General features: G+C 40.7%; 1 protein-coding gene across 2 annotated transcripts in view; it reads right to left on the reverse strand.

The window, feature by feature from the left end:
• Positions 1-17,260, reverse strand: part of BIN3 (bridging integrator 3) — a 156,009-nt gene that overhangs the window by 70,850 nt on the left and 67,899 nt on the right. For both annotated transcript variants that reach the window (XM_058194773.1, XM_058194774.1), the window contains exons 3-4: positions 8,560-8,600; positions 2,095-2,156 (exon numbers count right to left, since the gene is read on the reverse strand). In XM_058194773.1, coding sequence (XP_058050756.1) covers positions 2,095-2,156; positions 8,560-8,600 — 103 coding nt within the window. The remainder of the gene's footprint in view (positions 1-2,094; positions 2,157-8,559; positions 8,601-17,260) is intronic.

Genomic DNA, 17,260 nt, shown 5'->3' on the forward strand with positions numbered 1-17,260 from the left:
GAAAAGCAGAGAACCAGCTTTTCATATTTAAAACCAGAATGGTACAGATGGTTGCTCTGCAGTTATTAGAATTTCTGGGTCAACTCAGAACCCGAAAGAAGTTCAATTTCTGCATTTTATGCATAGCTGAATCCTGTGTTCAGAAAATTAAAACATTCACACTCATAAGCTTTTCTGGTTTCCAAGAAAACGAAATTTATTTAAATGTTTTTATCCTTTATCAGGAGGCAAACAGTGAACTGCCCTGAAGTTTAAAACTTTTCCTCGCTTTCTTGTTTAGGGAAGTGGTTTCACTGATGACAAAAACTTTGGTGGTTTTTTTTTTTCCTCTAGGAGAAAAATGTGCATTTCCCCCCCACTCATTCTGGCTTTCTCATTTCATCTCATTTCATTCTCAGCTTGCTTTTGCTCTGGTAATGCATTAATTTTATTCTTCAAAATTAATGTGAGGACAAAGATGACGGAGGACATATTTTAGGATCAGAGGAAGACGGAGTATAATTTTTCTTTTGTTTTCTACAATCTTGCGGCTACAGCAAAATAACCTACTATCGACTTTAGGAGTTGTAAAAAGCTGCTGGGCTAGCTCTACCATTATTTTAGGGCCCTTAATTGGTTCTTGAGCTACATTTCTCCCCTTGCAGTTTGCTTAGACGCCACGTTTGATGGGATGGGATTGGAGGCAACTGTGCTCCTTCTGGAGATGCTGGCCGAACACAACACAAAAAAGGACAAAAGGGCAGGAGAAAAAACCAACACCTGGAATCCAGATGTTTCTCTCCAAAATCTCAGAAGCAAACAGCTGTGTCAGTAGGAAAAGAACAAACACAAGAAAACGACTTGCCAGTTTACTCACTGCTTCCTACGCTTCTCGCACTGTCCAAAGCCAAGTTAAATCCAGCCTTAATCAGGAATTCCCTGGATAATTTTTCTTTTGCAGGCTGCTGGAAAGTATTTGTTATTCCTTTGTGCTAATCTGTTTGTAAGATATAGTTCGGAAGACTACATATATACATATACATATACATATACATATACATATATATAGATCTTTGGTTATTCGGGTTTTCTCCCGCGTAAAATTGGAAGTGTCTTGGTGACGTTTTGACGAAGTTTCATTCGTCATCTTCAGGCTTCAGCTTCGTGCTTCTGGGAGCAATTTTACATGGGAGAAAACCTGAACAACCAAAGACCTACATACAAACACCCGTGAAAACCTCAGAAAATATATATATGATGTTTCGATGAAGACTCATTCGTCATCTTCAGGCTTCAGCTTCGTGCTTCTGGGAGCAATATATATATATATATGTATGTATGTATGTAGGTCTTTGGTTATTCGGGTTTTCTCCCGCGTAAAATTGGAAGTGCCTTGGCGACGTTTCGACGAAGTCTCATCCGTCATCTTCAGGCTTCAGCTTCGTGCTTCTGGGAGCAATTTTACATGGGAGAAAACCTGAACAACCAAAGACCTACATACAAACACCTGTGAAAACCTCAGAAAATATATATATGATGTTTCATGAAGACTCATTCGTCATCTTCAGGCTTCAGCTTCGTGCTTCTGGGAGCAATGTGATCGCAGCTGTTTCTTCCTTTTAAGTTAAAAGGAAGAAGGTTAAAAGGAAGAAACAGCTGCGATCACACATTGCTCCCAGAAGCACGAAGCTGAAGCCTGAAGATGACGAATGAGACTTCGTCGAAACGTTGTCAAGACACTTCTAATTTTACACGGGAGAAAACCCAAACCAAAGACCTACATACAAACACCTGTGAAAACCTCAGAAAATATATATATATATATAAAATATAAATAAAAAATATATAAAAGGGGAGATTTTGACCAGTGAAAAAAACTCAACAGAGGCTTAATGAACTGTGGCTAAATAGCCTAGGCCAGGGGTCTGCAAACTTGGCTCTTTTAAGACTTGTGGACTTCAACTCTCAGAGTTCCTCAGCCAGTTTTGCTGGCTGAGGAACTCTGGGAGTTGAAGTCCACAAGTCTTAAAAGAGCCAAGTTTGCAGACTCCTGGCCTAGGGTTAAAAAAATTCAAAACTGGCTCAAATCTCACTTAGTACAGCAGATTCACATACCTAGGTCTGCATCTGTGCTTTTCTTCATATCTTTTTGGAGCTTCTTCGTTTGATCTTCCAGCCTAAAAACAGAAAAATAGTTTTGTTTTAAAATGCATATAATTAAAGATCTCTCTCTCTCTCAGTGCAAAACAAACTGCAAATGGCAAGAAAGGAGGAACAGAGGAAAAGTGATAAGAAAGTTGCTGGATTTTGGATTGTGAGAAGAGGACAAACATAGGGGATATATATATTCAAACCCCCACTAGCAGTTAAAAAGGAAGAAACAGCTGCAATAACACATTGCTCCTAGAAGCACGAAGCTGAAGCCTGAAGATGACGAATGAGACTTCGTCGAAACATCGCCAAGACACTTCCAATTTTACGCGGGAGAAAACCCGAATAACCAAAGACCTACATACATACATACATACATACATATATATATATATATATTCCATGGCCAACGTTATTTAGGAAGAATTGTTGGAGATCATCGGACATGGAAGTTTTAGTAAACAAAGAGTTCTGCTTTTTCTAACTTCTCCATCAATTTTGTCATGGAGGACTGAATTCCTACATGCATTTCGCCCAGGAGGGACAACACACTTGGCCCAAAATCGCTCCTTCTGCGAAGAGGTACATCTGCAAAAATGGTGACTGTTGACTGCCTAGTTGTATCCTTTGTTCATTTTTTTTTTTTTAACATGAATTGCACATGCAACGAACTGCAGTAGAAACAGGCGGTCCTTTGATCTCCCTATGGATACCTGGCTTCTGCAGATTTATTTTGTACATGCTTTGCAAAGAATCCTACAGAACTCCCAAAGCAACTGTCATACTTAATGTGACAGAAGTGGGAACGTAGAGCATACCTGCGGGGAGTCATTATGTTAATGCAAATCAGTTCAGGCTTTTTCTGGGCCCTGCTTCTTTAGCTCGCTTCTTTGCTTTTTAATTTACAGTATTTCTGCACCTCCGCAGTTACAGGTCTCGAGGTGGCTTAGAAATCTAAGAATAATGGAAAACCCATAAGCATCGCCCTACGAATTCTGAACGTGTCAGTAAAACTGAAAGCAGCTGCACTGTCAACTGTAGAAAGCAAAGTGTAGATATTGGTTTCCAAAGGTGGCTTGGTTGGAAAAACCGTATTTTCAACACTTTTTTGACATGAGTAATGTGAAGAAGTTTTTTTCTCTCTCTCTCCATCTGTCTATCTATCATCTATCCATCCATCATCTATCATCTCTCTCTTTCTATCATCCTACCTCTATCTATCTATCTATCTATCTATCTATCTATCTATCTATCTATCTATCTATCTATCTATCTATCTATCTATCTATCATCTAATCTACCTATGTACCTACCTTCATCATCTATCATCATTTTATCATCATCCATCCATCATCAATTCTATCTATCTATCTATCTATCTATCTATCTATCTATCTATCTATCTATCTATCTATCTCTAGCTAGCTAGCTAGCTAGCTAAGATAGATAGATAGATAGATAGATAGATAGATAGATAGATAGATAGATAGATAGATAGATAGGTAGACAGGTAGATAGATAGGTAGATAATATAGATCGAGATAATATCTATTTATCTCTCTCTCCCTCCCTCTAGTCTGCCTCAATCTATCTATTCATCCTATGATTTATCACTAAACTATATGTTCATCTCTGCATCCATCCATCCATCCGTCCGTCCTTCTATCTATCATCTATCTATCTATCTATCTATCTATCTATCTATCTATCTATCTATCTATCTATCTAACTAACTAACTAACTAATCTACCTACCTACCTACCTACATCATCGATTATCATTCTATCATCTATCATCCATCTATCATCAATTAATTCTATCTATCTATCTATCTATCTATCTATCTATCTATCTATCTATCTATGTCTATCCATCTATCAAGGTGGCTCAGTGGCTAAGACACCGAGCTTGTTGATCAAAAGGTCGGCAGTTCAGCGGTTCGAATCCTTAGTGCCGCCTAACGGGGCGAGCTCCCGTTACTTGTCCCAGCTTCTGCCAATCTAGCAGTTCGAAAGCATGTATAAAATGCAAGTCGAAAAATAGGGACCACCTTTGGCGGGAAGGGAACAGCGTTCCGTGTGCCTTTGGCGTTGAGTCATGCCGGCCACATGACCACGGAGACGTCTTCGGACAGCGCTGGCTCTTTGGCTTTAAAACAGAGATGAGCACCGCCCCCTAGAGTCGGGAACGATTAGCATGCATGTGCGAGGGGAACCTTTACCGTTATCCTTTATCCATCTATCATCTCTATCATCATCTATCCACCCATCTCTATCATCAATTATATCTATCTATCTATCTAATCCACAGACATACACTCGTGATGCTACAAACACTCATAAATACGTTGGTGTTGGTGGTAGAACTATCAGAACTTTGAATCCAGGTTGTAAATACCCACTAGGAAGATTCGTTGTAACTTTGAATGGTTGCTAAGCAACTAGCTGTAAGTTGAGGACTACCTGTACCACTGAAAAGGCATCAAGGCAAATCCCTGTTCCCAAGGATACTTCCAAGTAGCTTACAGAACAGAAATCAAGTAAGAGCACAAATGGAATTCAGTATGCAGGAGATAAGCATATAAATAACTGCATATGATCTAAGTGGTTGCAGTTTTTATCATTACTGTATCGTTTTAACAAAAATATGGGGTGTGTTGTTTTTTTCCTGCGTAACTCTTAACTTCCATTTTGTGCCAAGACACTGGATTCTGTTCGTTTCTATACGTTGTCTAAAAGCATTTGTTGCATATTCACCATGTAATTAAACCGATGAATTAATTAGTGTGTAATTAACTAATTAAACCAACATGGATTTGGGAGACCTCTCTATATTCTCCTTGTGTGTAAACAAACATTAGTATTTTCCGAGTGAGGAGTTAAAAGAAGTGGCTCAAACTTCTTCTTGGGAGAGAATTTTGTCGCAGAATTCCTGTCCAACCGAGCCAGTGGCAGGAACTGCATCAAACAATGAAGAAATAAGAGAATTCCTAGAGCTTTTTCTCTTCAGACTGCTGAAAACTGCTCAATTAGGTGAGAACAGTAGAAAGAATGATACTGTAAGTCTTTTGTACCTTGGAGACTGCTGACATTATAACATTAAATAAAAGATAGAATGATTTAATGTGGGGAAGACACAGTTCAGTTAAACTTGTATGTCTCTTGTTGTTGTGGTCCGCCAGCAGCCTGCGGAGCTAGCAATGGAGTCGGACAACGATGAGGCTGAGGAAGAATATGGGCCAGTCCTGGAGACTGGGGAAGGCCCAGATGAGGGCTGTGCATCGGAGGCTGAGGTGAGGCCAGGGCCACCGGGGAGTGAGGTGCGGACTCCAGAGCCTCCAGAGACTGATAGTAGTGAGGCACAGGAATAGGAGAAGCCTGTTCCTAATGCACGCATAGAGAAGAACTGCTAGAAGGCAAGAGCAGCTCAAGCAAAGAGGAGGACTCGGGAGTAGAGCCAAGAGATGATTGGCCCCTCCCATAAGGCTTAAAAGACCAGCAACGACGTTTGGGCTCTTTGCCGGAAAACAACGTTGATAGCTTCATCTTGTTGCATTTATTTTGTATTGGTGTGTTCTGAACTTTTGCCAAGAAAGGCCTTTGGCTGTTTGCCTAATTGGACTGAGGAATTTGTGTTGGGAGGAATTTGCTTTAATTTAGTTAAACTACGCTGAGAATGAAGTAATTCTCAGCTGTTCGAATAAAGTTTGTTTGTTTTTACACTGACTGAGTTTCGTACTACCTACAAAAGTCCACAAGTCGTAAAGTTGCCAAGGTTGGAGACCCCTGTTCCAGAAGGTTGTAAAGACCTATTGAGCTAAGATGGTGGTTGAGCTGGGAAGGAGATTTGGTTTGGTATCTGAAGAAAGGGAATTTTTGTTTTTAACCATGCTTTATTTATTTATTTATTTATTTATTTAAATTTTAAATTTTATTTATTTAAATTTTAAATTTTATTTATTTAAATTTTTATACCGCCCTTCTCCCGAAGGACTCAGGGTGGTGTACAGCCAAAGATAAAAACAATAAAATATACAAAGTTAAAATATCAATTAAAAAAAACATATTCAATAATGGCCGAATTAAAACCGTCAATTGACCCAACCTAAAATAACCCATATAAAATTACAAAAAGTTAAAATTTAAAATTTAAAAATCAGGCCAGTCCCGCTTGGATGAATAAGTAAGTTTTTAATTCCCGGCGAAAGGTCCGAAGGTCAGATATTTGGCGCAAACCGGGGGGAAGTTCATTCCAGAGGGTAGGTGCTCCAACAGAGAAGGCCCTTCCCCTGGGGGCCGCCAGCCGGCATTGCTTGGCGGACGGCACCCTGAGAAGACCCTCTCTGTGGGAGCGTATGGGTCGATGGGAGGCATAAGGTAACAGCAGGCGGTCCCGTAAGTACCCGGGCCCTAAGCCATGGAGCGCTTTGAAGGTGGTAACCAGAACCTTGAAGCGCACCCGAAAGACCAAGGTAGCCAGTGCAGACTGCGCAGGAGCGGTGTTACCCGGGAGCAACGTGCAAGCTCCCTCGATCACCCGCGCAGCTGCATTCTGGACTAACTGGAGTCTCCGAGTGCACTTCAGGGGTAGCCCCATGTAGAGAGCATTGCAATAATCAATAATTATGGATTTGTGAACTGCCTAGAGCTGTGATGGAAAACCCATGGCACATGTGCTACAGGTGGCACGCAATGCCCTCTCTGTGGGCGCGTGAGCCGTCGCCCCAGTTGTGCTCCGCCGTGCATCTATGCGTAACTCCTGCCGGCCAGTGATTGTCAGGTCTCTGCTGCGCATGTGCAGGGGCACGGCGTGTGCGTGGGGGCATACATGCTTGAGCAGGGGTGGGGAAGGGTGCATGCGGGGGGCCGCATGCACATATGTGAGGGGGCCAGGGCATGCGCAGGGGTCTACGCGCACATGTGAGGGGCGTGTGGCACGTGCGCAGGGGCCACACGCGCATTGCATTTTGGGGGTTCGGGCACGTACCCTCATTGGGCATTCGGTCCGGAAAACGTTTGCAATCAATGGCCTAGAGTCAATGTACGAGAGGGGCGGCCACACAAGTCCTGTAGCTAACTAAACCAGTGGTCACCAACTGGTGGTCCGTGGACCACTGGTGGTCCGCATGAAAATTATTTGCATTTTTTATATTGCACTAAAACAGGGGCCCTCAAACTACGGCCCCTGGGACAGATACGTGCAAGGGCCTCTGGTGGCTCAACAGATTAATGCAGTCTGTTATTAACAGCAGCTGCTTGCAATTACTGCAGGTTCAAGCCCCACTAGGCCCAAGGTTGACTCAGCCTTCCATCCTTTATAAGGTAGGTAAAATGAGGACCCAGATTGTTGGGGGCAATAAGTTGACTTTGTATATAATATACAAATGGATGAAGACTATTGCTTGACATAGTGTAAGCCGCCCTGAGTCTTCGGAGAAGGGCGGGATATAAATGCAAATAAAAAAAAAAAAGAATGTTTGTGTTGCTGCAGAGAATCTCCCCCTTTGGGGTCTTTTTGTGTGGGGCAGAGGGGGGCAGAAATTCTTACTCAGGGTCAGCTTCAGCCTCCTGGTGTGGGGCTTTGGGCGGAGTGCTGGAGGGAAGTGCTGGTAGTGGCAAAGAGCTGGAGGGCCTTGTTCCAGTGGGACTGCATCATGGCCTGGAACTGGCTGATCATCTCAGCCTGCTGAGCCTCCAGGCACCTGTACCTGGCCTTGCACTTCCTCAGGTCTTCCCTCTGCTTGGAAAGCCTATGCTCATAGTCCTCAGTGAGGTTCTTCCACTGAGCCTCCTTCTCGGTCATATCCAATTTGAACTGAGCCAGCTGTTTTGCCAACTCTTTCTCGTGGTGGCTGCTTAGCTCCAACAACTGCTTCCTGTTGGGGCACTAAGGAGCTTGGGCAAGCAGGCGAGGAGTGTCTGGGAAGGGAGGGGCGAGTAGAGGCTGGCGAGGCGTCCCTTGACGTGAGTGACATAGTTGGCCATGCCCACCCAGTCACATGACCACCTAGCCACGCCCACCCGGGCGGTCATTAGGCAGATCATATTAGCGGTCCGCGGGATTTTAAAATAGGAATTTAGAGGTTCCCGAGGTCCGAAAGGTTGGGGACCCCTGAACTAAACAAAACAACTGATGGTGAGATGATAAATCAATTCTGGTGTCATCTCGGTCTATCTATGTAGTCCCATTTCCATCCTATTTAGCCTTTACAGGAGCAGCAAACAATAAGGACTGTTGCTTAAGTTATCCTGTTTCCTCTCCTCTGGTATCATGTCGTTTCTGATTACAGGCAATTTCTTATTATCCTGTAAACTGCTCTAAGAGCCTGTCAGTCTGAAAAGGAACATAAATGGAAGGAAGGAAAGCTATGTCAGGAGAAAAGAGCCAAAAAAGAACACCCACCCGAATGAAATGACTAAGAATACTTACTGTTGAAGCTTTCCATATTCCCGTTCAAAATCCCTCTCAACCTGCAAAAGGAAAAAGAAGCCAAATTATGCTAGAAATCTAGGGCTGCAGCTATTATTATTATTATTATTATTATTATTATTATTATTATTATTATTATTATTATTATTATTATTATTATTATTAAAAAATTCTACCCAATGCACTCAGGATTTTTTTTTCCAACTGCAAGAATGGGCTAGCCCAGGGGTCTCCAACCTTGGCAACTTTAAGCCTGGCGGACTGCAACTCCCAGAACACCCCCAGCCAGCAAAGATGGCTAGGGAATTCTGGGAGTTGAAGTCCGCCAGGCTTAAAGTTGCCAAGGTTGGAGACCCCTGGGCTAGGCGACAGTCAGCCATGTATCGGGGGCTCTTTAGATGTTGTGCCTCAATTCCCACCATGACCCACCACTGCACAATATCAGTTGGACTTGGACTTCAAGCATCTAAAGAGCCATATTGTTACCTGTGCCTGGAGTAGAATAGAACAGAATTCTTTATTGGCCAAGTGTGATTGGACACACAAGGAATTTGTCTTGCTGCATAGGCTCTCAGTGTACATAAAAGAAAAGATACCTTCATCAAGAATCATAAGGTACAACACTTAATGATAGTCATAGAATAGAATAGAATAGAATAGAATAGAATAGAATAGAATAGAATAGAATAGAATAGAATAGAATAGAATAGAATAGAATTTTTTATTGGCCAAGTATGATTGGACACACAAGGAATCTTCAGTGCCTAAGTTCTCAGTGTATATAAAAGAAAAGATACATTCGTCAAGAATCATAAGGTACAACACTTCATGATAGTCATAGGGTACAAATAAGCAACCAAATCATACTAGGAAACAATCAATATACATCGTAAGGATACAAGCAGCAAAGTTACAGTCATACAGCCATAAGTGGGAGGAGATGGGTGATAGGAACAATGAGAAGATTAATAGTAATAGTAATGCAGACTTAGTGAATAGTTGACAGTGTTGAGGGAATTATTTGTTTAGCAGAGTGATGGGGTTCGGGAAAAAACTGCTTTTGTGTCTAGTTGTTCTGGTGTGCAGTGCTCTGTAGCGTCGTTTTGCGGGTAGGAGTTGAAACAGTTTATGTCCAGGATGTGAGGGGGTCTGTAAATATTTTCCCAGCCCTCTTTTTGACTCGTGCAGTATACAGGTCCTCAATGGAAGGCAGGTTGGTAGCCATTGTTTTTTCTGCAGTTCTAATGATCCTCTGAAGTCTGTGTCTGTCTTGTTGGGTTGCCGAACCAGAGTAGATAGCAGTAGATAGTAGATAGCACAATCAGAATCATTCTTTATTACAGACCAGCACAGAAGTCAAAGATTAAAATAAATGCATTCTCTAAAAATGATTGAAAAATAACTAAGCAAAGTAGCTATCTGAATAAGGATCTTCAGTTCTTTAAGTGTTTTTCCCCTTATGATCACTGCGGCAGCCCAAAATTTCGTTACTGCTCGAGCGGTGTGGCTGGATTTGAATCCTTGAAGGAGATGGTTCACGTAGAAGTTACTGGATCTAATAGAGGGGAAATGTATGTTTATCTGAGGTCCCTGTAGAACTTTCAATGCAATAGGACATGTGAAATATCTTCAACTTCCCCATTGTCACCCATACATATTCTCTCAACTGTTGGAAATTTATCACACCTGCCCTGCAGGAGTGTTGGGGAAGGTTATAAAAGTCTGGTTCTAAAAAATGCTTTTCTACTCTTAGGAAAAGTCAGGTATTTCAGATATTAGATTTCATATTATAATCTAAGTAAGCTCAAACTGCCCAAGGAGCTGCTGATTCAGTTCTACAGAGGAATTATTGAGTCTATCATCTGCACCTCTATAACTGTCTGGTTCGGTTCTGCAACCCAACAAGAAAGACACAGACTTCAGAGGATCATTAGAACTGCAGAAAAAACAGTGGCTACCAACCTGCCTTCCATTGAGGACTTGTGTACTGCACGAGTCAAAAAGAGGGCTGGGAAAATATTTACAGACCCATCACATCCTGGACATAAACTGTTTCAACTCCTACCCTCAAAACGACCCTATAGAGCACTGCACACCAGAACAACTAGACACAAGAACAGTTTTTCCCCGAAGGCCATCACTCTGCTAAACAAATAATTCCATCAACATTGTCAAACTATTTACTAAATCTGCACTACTATTAATCTTCTCATCACCCATCTCTTTCCACTTATGACTGTATGACTGTAACTTGTTGCTGGCAATCCTTATGATTTATATTGATATACTGACCATCAATTGTGTTGTAAATGTTGTACCTTGATGAAGGTATCTTTTCTTTTATGTACACTGAGAGCCTATGCACCAAGACAAATTCCTTGTGTGTCCAATCACACTTGGCCAATAAAAATTCTATTCTATTCTATTCTATATTATAATTTTAATGGACTTCAAGTCTTGGATCTAAAAGAGAGTTAGCAGAATCAGAGACAAAGCCAGCTTTTACAAGGAGCTGCATTCAATGCATACCTAAGAAGCTCATTTGCAACAAACCTGCCCCAAATATCACCTGCTGGGTGGGTTCATCCCTCTGTTCTGACTTAGAAGCCATTCGATATTTAAGGCAGAAAAGTTAGGAAGTTCATACACTAATCCGAGAGTTTTGGCCGGCCAGCATCGTTTTCATTTTTGATGCTTGGTTTTTGAACAGATGAAAACAATGGCTGGTTAAAGAACTGGGAAGACTTTGTTACTAACTATGAACTTTTGCTTGTCTGGTTTACTTTTCTTGCTTAATTTCACTGATGAAATATGAAGGACGTTCTGCCTGAATGGATTTGGTAGAGAACTTTCAGAACTCTGGACAGTTGCTGTTATTTGTCCTATCAAAAGAATCTATCCTTGTTTGATCCATTTGATAGCAGCTGTGTGTGTGTGTGTGTGTGTGTGTGTGTGTGTGTGTGTGTGTGTGTGTATGTGTGTCCCTAGCCAAGACTTAACCAAAGTTTGACCTTTGTGTTTCAAAACTGAAGTCTGAATCTTCCCAGCAGGACTGGAAATGAATACAATATTATCCATGACGCTCAGGCAGCATCTCTAACTCTGATCAGTGTGATTGCTTTGATCTATATTGCTCTCATTTTTGTTTGCATATATTTCCCTACTCTTGTTTGCCTACAGAAGAAGAAATCAAAAGAATGACTAATAAAGCTTTCAGTAATTTGTAACATTTAGTGTATTCCAGCGTTCTAAGCCCATCTTGATTAAACTGCTAGGAGCATCATACTGTCAAGACAGGCTCATGTTGAAATGCAGTTTTGTTTGCTTTAATATCTCCCTGCTTGGGTGTTCTGGGCTTCCCTTAAAAAGGTGTGAAAGGAAAAGGGTTCAGCTAGGTCTACTGAAAAGTGAGGGGGGAAATTTATTGACTTTCTTCCAAGAGATCTCAAAGCCTATGTTCCGTTTTACAACCGGCCAAGGTCAAACTTGGAGTGTGACTTTTCCAAACTTTTTGGTCGTCTAATTCAGAGGAAAGAACACTGGAAGGAGATCGGGAAGGACCAATCTATCTTTTAAATGTCCCGATTTTTTCAGATTACCGCCATCAGCCATTAAATAGAATAGAATAGAATAGAATTTTTATTGGCCAAGTGTGATTGGACACACAAGGAATTTGTCTTCCATTCTATTGAGGACCTGTATACTGCACGAGTCAAAAAGAGGGCTGTGAAAATATTTACAGACCCCTCGCATCCTGGACATAAACTGTTTCAACTCCTACCCTCAAAACGACGCTACAAAGCACTGCACACCAGAACAACTAGACACAAGAACAGTTTTTCCCGAACGTCATCACTCTGCTAAATAAATAATTCCCTCAACACTGTCAAGCTATTTACTAAATCTGCACTACTATTAATCTTCTCATCGTTCCCATCACCCATCTCTTCCAACTTATGACTGTATGACTGTAACTTTGTTGCTTGTATCCTTACAATTTATAATTATATTGTTTCCTGATTGCTTATTTGTACCCTATGACTATCATTAAGTGTTGTAAGTGTTGTATCTTGATGAAGGTATCTTTTCTGTTATGTACACTGAGAGTATATGCACCAAGACAAATTACTTCAAATTTCTGGGTTCTATCATATCGCAAGATCTCAAATGGACAGCTAATATCAAAAACATCATTAAAAAAGGACAACAAAGAATGTTCTTTCTGCGCCAACTCAGTAAGCTCAAACTGCCCAAGGAGCTGCTGATCCAATTCTACAGAGGAATTATTGAGTATGTCATTTGCACCTCTATAACTGTCTGGTTCGGTTCTGCAACCCAACAAGAAAAACACAGACTTCAGAGGATAATTAAAACTGCAGAAAAAATAATTGCTACCAACCTGCCTTCCATTGAGGACCTGTATACTGCACGAATCAAGAAGAGGGCCGTGAAAATATTTGCAGATCCCTCGCATCCTGGACATAAACTGTTTCAACTCCTACCCTCAAAACGACGCTATAGAGCACTGCACACCAGAACAACTAGACACAAGAACAGTTTTTCCCCGAAGGCCATCACTCTGCTAAACAAATAATTCCATCAACATTGTCAAACTATTTACTAAATCTGCACTACTATTAATCTTCTCATCACCCATCTCTTTCCACTTATGACTGTATGACTGTAACTTGTTGCTGGCAATCCTTATGATTTATATTGATATACTGACCATCAATTGTGTTGTAAATGTTGTACCTTGATGAAGGTATCTTTTCTTTTATGTACACTGAGAGCCTATGCACCAAGACAAATTCCTTGTGTGTCCAATCACACTTGGCCAATAAAAATTCTATTCTATTTTATTCTATATTATAATCTTAATGGACTTCAAGTCTTGGATCTAAAAGAGAGTTAGCAGAATCAGAGACAAAGCCAGCTTTTACAAGGAGCTGCATTCAATGCATACCTAAGAAGCTCATTTGCAACAAACCTGCCCCAAATATCACCTGCTGGGTGGGTTCATCCCTCTGTTCTGACTTAGAAGCCATTCGATATTTAAGGCAGAAAAGTTAGGAAGTTCATACACTAATCCGAGAGTTTTGGCCAGCCAGCATCGTTTTCATTTTTGATGCTTGGTTTTTGAACAGATGAAAACAATGGCTGGTTAAAGAACTGGGAAGACTTTGTTACTAACTATGAACTTTTGCTTGTCTGGTTTACTTTTCTTGCTTAATTTCACTGATGAAATATGAAGGACGTTCTGCCTGAATGGATTTGGTAGAGAACTTTCAGAACTCTGGACAGTTGCTGTTATTTGTCCTATCAAAAGAATCTATCCTTGTTTGATCCATTTGATAGCAGCTGTGTGTGTGTGTGTGTGTGTGTGTGTGTGTGTGTGTGTGTGTGTGTGTATGTGTGTCCCCTAGCCAAGACTTAACCAAAGTTTGACCTTTTGTGTTTCAAAACTGAAGTCTGAATCTTCCCAGCAGGACTGGAAATGAATACAATATTATCCATGACGCTTCAGGCAGCATCTCTAACTCTGATCAGTGTGATTGCTTTGATCTATATTGCTCTCATTTTTGTTTGCATATATTTCCCTACTCTTGTTTGCCTACAGAAGAAGAAATCAAAAGAATGACTAATAAAGCTTTCAGTAATTTGTAACATTTAGTGTATTCCAGCGTTCTAAGCCCATCTTGATTAAACTGCTAGGAGCATCATACTGTCAAGACAGGCTCATGTTGAAATGCAGTTTTGTTTGCTTTAATATCTCCCTGCTTGGGTGTTCTGGGCTTCCCTTAAAAAGGTGTGAAAGGAAAAGGGTTCAGCTAGGTCTACTGAAAAGTGAGGGGGGAAATTTATTGACTTTCTTCCAAGAGATCTCAAAGCCTATGTTCCGTTTTACAACCGGCCAAGGTCAAACTTGGAGTGTGACTTTTCCAAACTTTTTGGTCGTCTAATTCAGAGGAAAGAACACTGGAAGGAGATCGGGAAGGACCAATCTATCTTTTAAATGTCCCGATTTTTTCAGATTACCGCCATCAGCCATTAAATAGAATAGAATAGAATAGAATTTTTATTGGCCAAGTGTGATTGGACACACAAGGAATTTGTCTTCCATTCTATTGAGGACCTGTATACTGCACGAGTCAAAAAGAGGGCTGTGAAAATATTTACAGACCCCTCGCATCCTGGACATAAACTGTTTCAACTCCTACCCTCAAAACGACGCTACAAAGCACTGCACACCAGAACAACTAGACACAAGAACAGTTTTTCCCGAACGTCATCACTCTGCTAAATAAATAATTCCCTCAACACTGTCAAGCTATTTACTAAATCTGCACTACTATTAATCTTCTCATCGTTCCCATCACCCATCTCTTCCAACTTATGACTGTATGACTGTAACTTTGTTGCTTGTATCCTTACAATTTATAATTATATTGTTTCCTGATTGCTTATTTGTACCCTATGACTATCATTAAGTGTTGTAAGTGTTGTATCTTGATGAAGGTATCTTTTCTGTTATGTACACTGAGAGTATATGCACCAAGACAAATTACTTCAAATTTCTGGGTTCTATCATATCGCAAGATCTCAAATGGACAGCTAACATCAAAACATCATTAAAAAGGACAACAAAGAATGTTCTTTCTGCGCCAACTCAGTAAGCTCAAACTGCCCAAGGAGCTGCTGATCCAGTTCTACAGAGGAATTATTGAGTATGTCATTTGCACCTCTATAACTGTCTGGTTCGGTTCTGCAACCCAACAAGAAAAACACAGACTTCAGAGGATAATTAGAACTGCAGAAAAAATAATTGCTACCAACCTGCCTTCCATTGAGGACCTGTATACTGCACGAGTCAAAAAGAGGGCCGTGAAAATATTTGCAGATCCCTCGCATCCTGGACATAAACTGTTTCAACTCCTACCCTCAAAACGACGCTATAGAGCACTGCACACCAGAACAACTAGACACAAGAACATTTTTTTCCCCAAACGCCATCACTCTGCTAAACAAATAATTCCCTCAACACTGTCAAGCTATTTACTAAATCTGCACTACTATTAATCTTCTCATCGTTCCCATCACCCATCTCTTCCAACTTATGACTGTATGACTGTAACTTTGTTGCTTGTATCCTTACAATTTATAATTATATTGTTTCCTGATTGCTTATTTGTACCCTATGACTATCATTAAGTGTTGTAAGTGTTGTATCTTGATGAAGGTATCTTTTCTGTTATGTACACTGAGAGTATATGCACCAAGACAAATTACTTCAAATTTCTGGGTTCTATCATATCGCAAGATCTCAAATGGACAGCTAATATCAAAAACATCATTAAAAAAGGACAACAAAGAATGTTCTTTCTGCGCCAACTCAGTAAGCTCAAACTGCCCAAGGAGCTGCTGATCCAATTCTACAGAGGAATTATTGAGTATGTCATTTGCACCTCTATAACTGTCTGGTTCGGTTCTGCAACCCAACAAGAAAAACACAGACTTCAGAGGATAATTAAAACTGCAGAAAAAATAATTGCTACCAACCTGTCTTCCATTGAGGACCTGTATACTGCACAAATCAAGAAGAGGGCCGTGAAAATATTTGTAGATCCCTCGCATCCTGGACATAAACTGTTTCAACTCCTACCCTCAAAACGACGCTATAGAGCACTGCACATCAGAACAACTAGACACAAGGACATTTTTTTCCCAAAGGCCATCACTCTGCTAAACAAATAATTCCCTCAACACTGTCAGACTATTTACTGAATCTGCACTACTATTAATCGTTTCATAGTTCCCATCACCAATCTCTTTCCACTTATGACTGTATGACTATAACTTGTTGCTGGCAATCCTTATGATTTATATTGATATATTGATCATCAATTGTGTTGTAAATGTTGTACCTTAATGAACGTATCTTTTCTTTTATGTACACTGAGAGCATATGCACCAAGACAAATTCCTTGTGTATCCAATCACACTTGGCCAATAAAATTCTATTCTATTCTATTCTACTTTTGTGTCCAATCACACTTGGCCAATAAAAAATTCTATTCTATTCTATTCTATTCTATTCTATTCTATTCTATCCTGTCCTATCCTATCCTATCCTATCCTATCCTATCCTATCCTATCCTATCCTATCCTATCCTATCCTATCCTATCCTATCCTATCCTAATAAAGTTAAATAAATTAAGAAGAGGACTGTTATAGTATTAGGTATGGTGTATATTAATATTATGGTGTATGTTAATATTATGGTGTATATTAATATTAGAGGGACGCAGTGGCTCAGGGGCTAGGACGTTGAGCTTGTCGATCGAAAGGTCGGCAGCTTGGCAGTTCGAATCCCTAGTGCTGCCGTGTAACGGGGTGAGCTCCTGTTACTTGTCCCAGCTTCTGCCAACCTAGCAGTTTCGAAAGCACGTAAAAAATGCAAGTAGAAAAATAGGGACCACCTTTGGTGGGAAGGTAACAGCGTTCCGTGCGCCTTTGGCGTTGAGTCATGCCAGCCACATGACCACAGAGACGTCTTCGGACAGCGCTGGCTCTTCGGCTTGGAAACAGAGATGAGCACCGCCCCCTAGAGTCGGCAACGACTAGCACGTATGTGCAAGGATAACCTTTACCTCACCTTAATATTACTATTAAGTTAAGGATAGATTAAAATAATAATAA

Source organism: Ahaetulla prasina, chromosome 9, assembly GCF_028640845.1.
Source record: "Ahaetulla prasina isolate Xishuangbanna chromosome 9, ASM2864084v1, whole genome shotgun sequence".
In the NCBI taxonomy this organism is placed as follows: domain Eukaryota; kingdom Metazoa; phylum Chordata; class Lepidosauria; order Squamata; family Colubridae; genus Ahaetulla; species Ahaetulla prasina.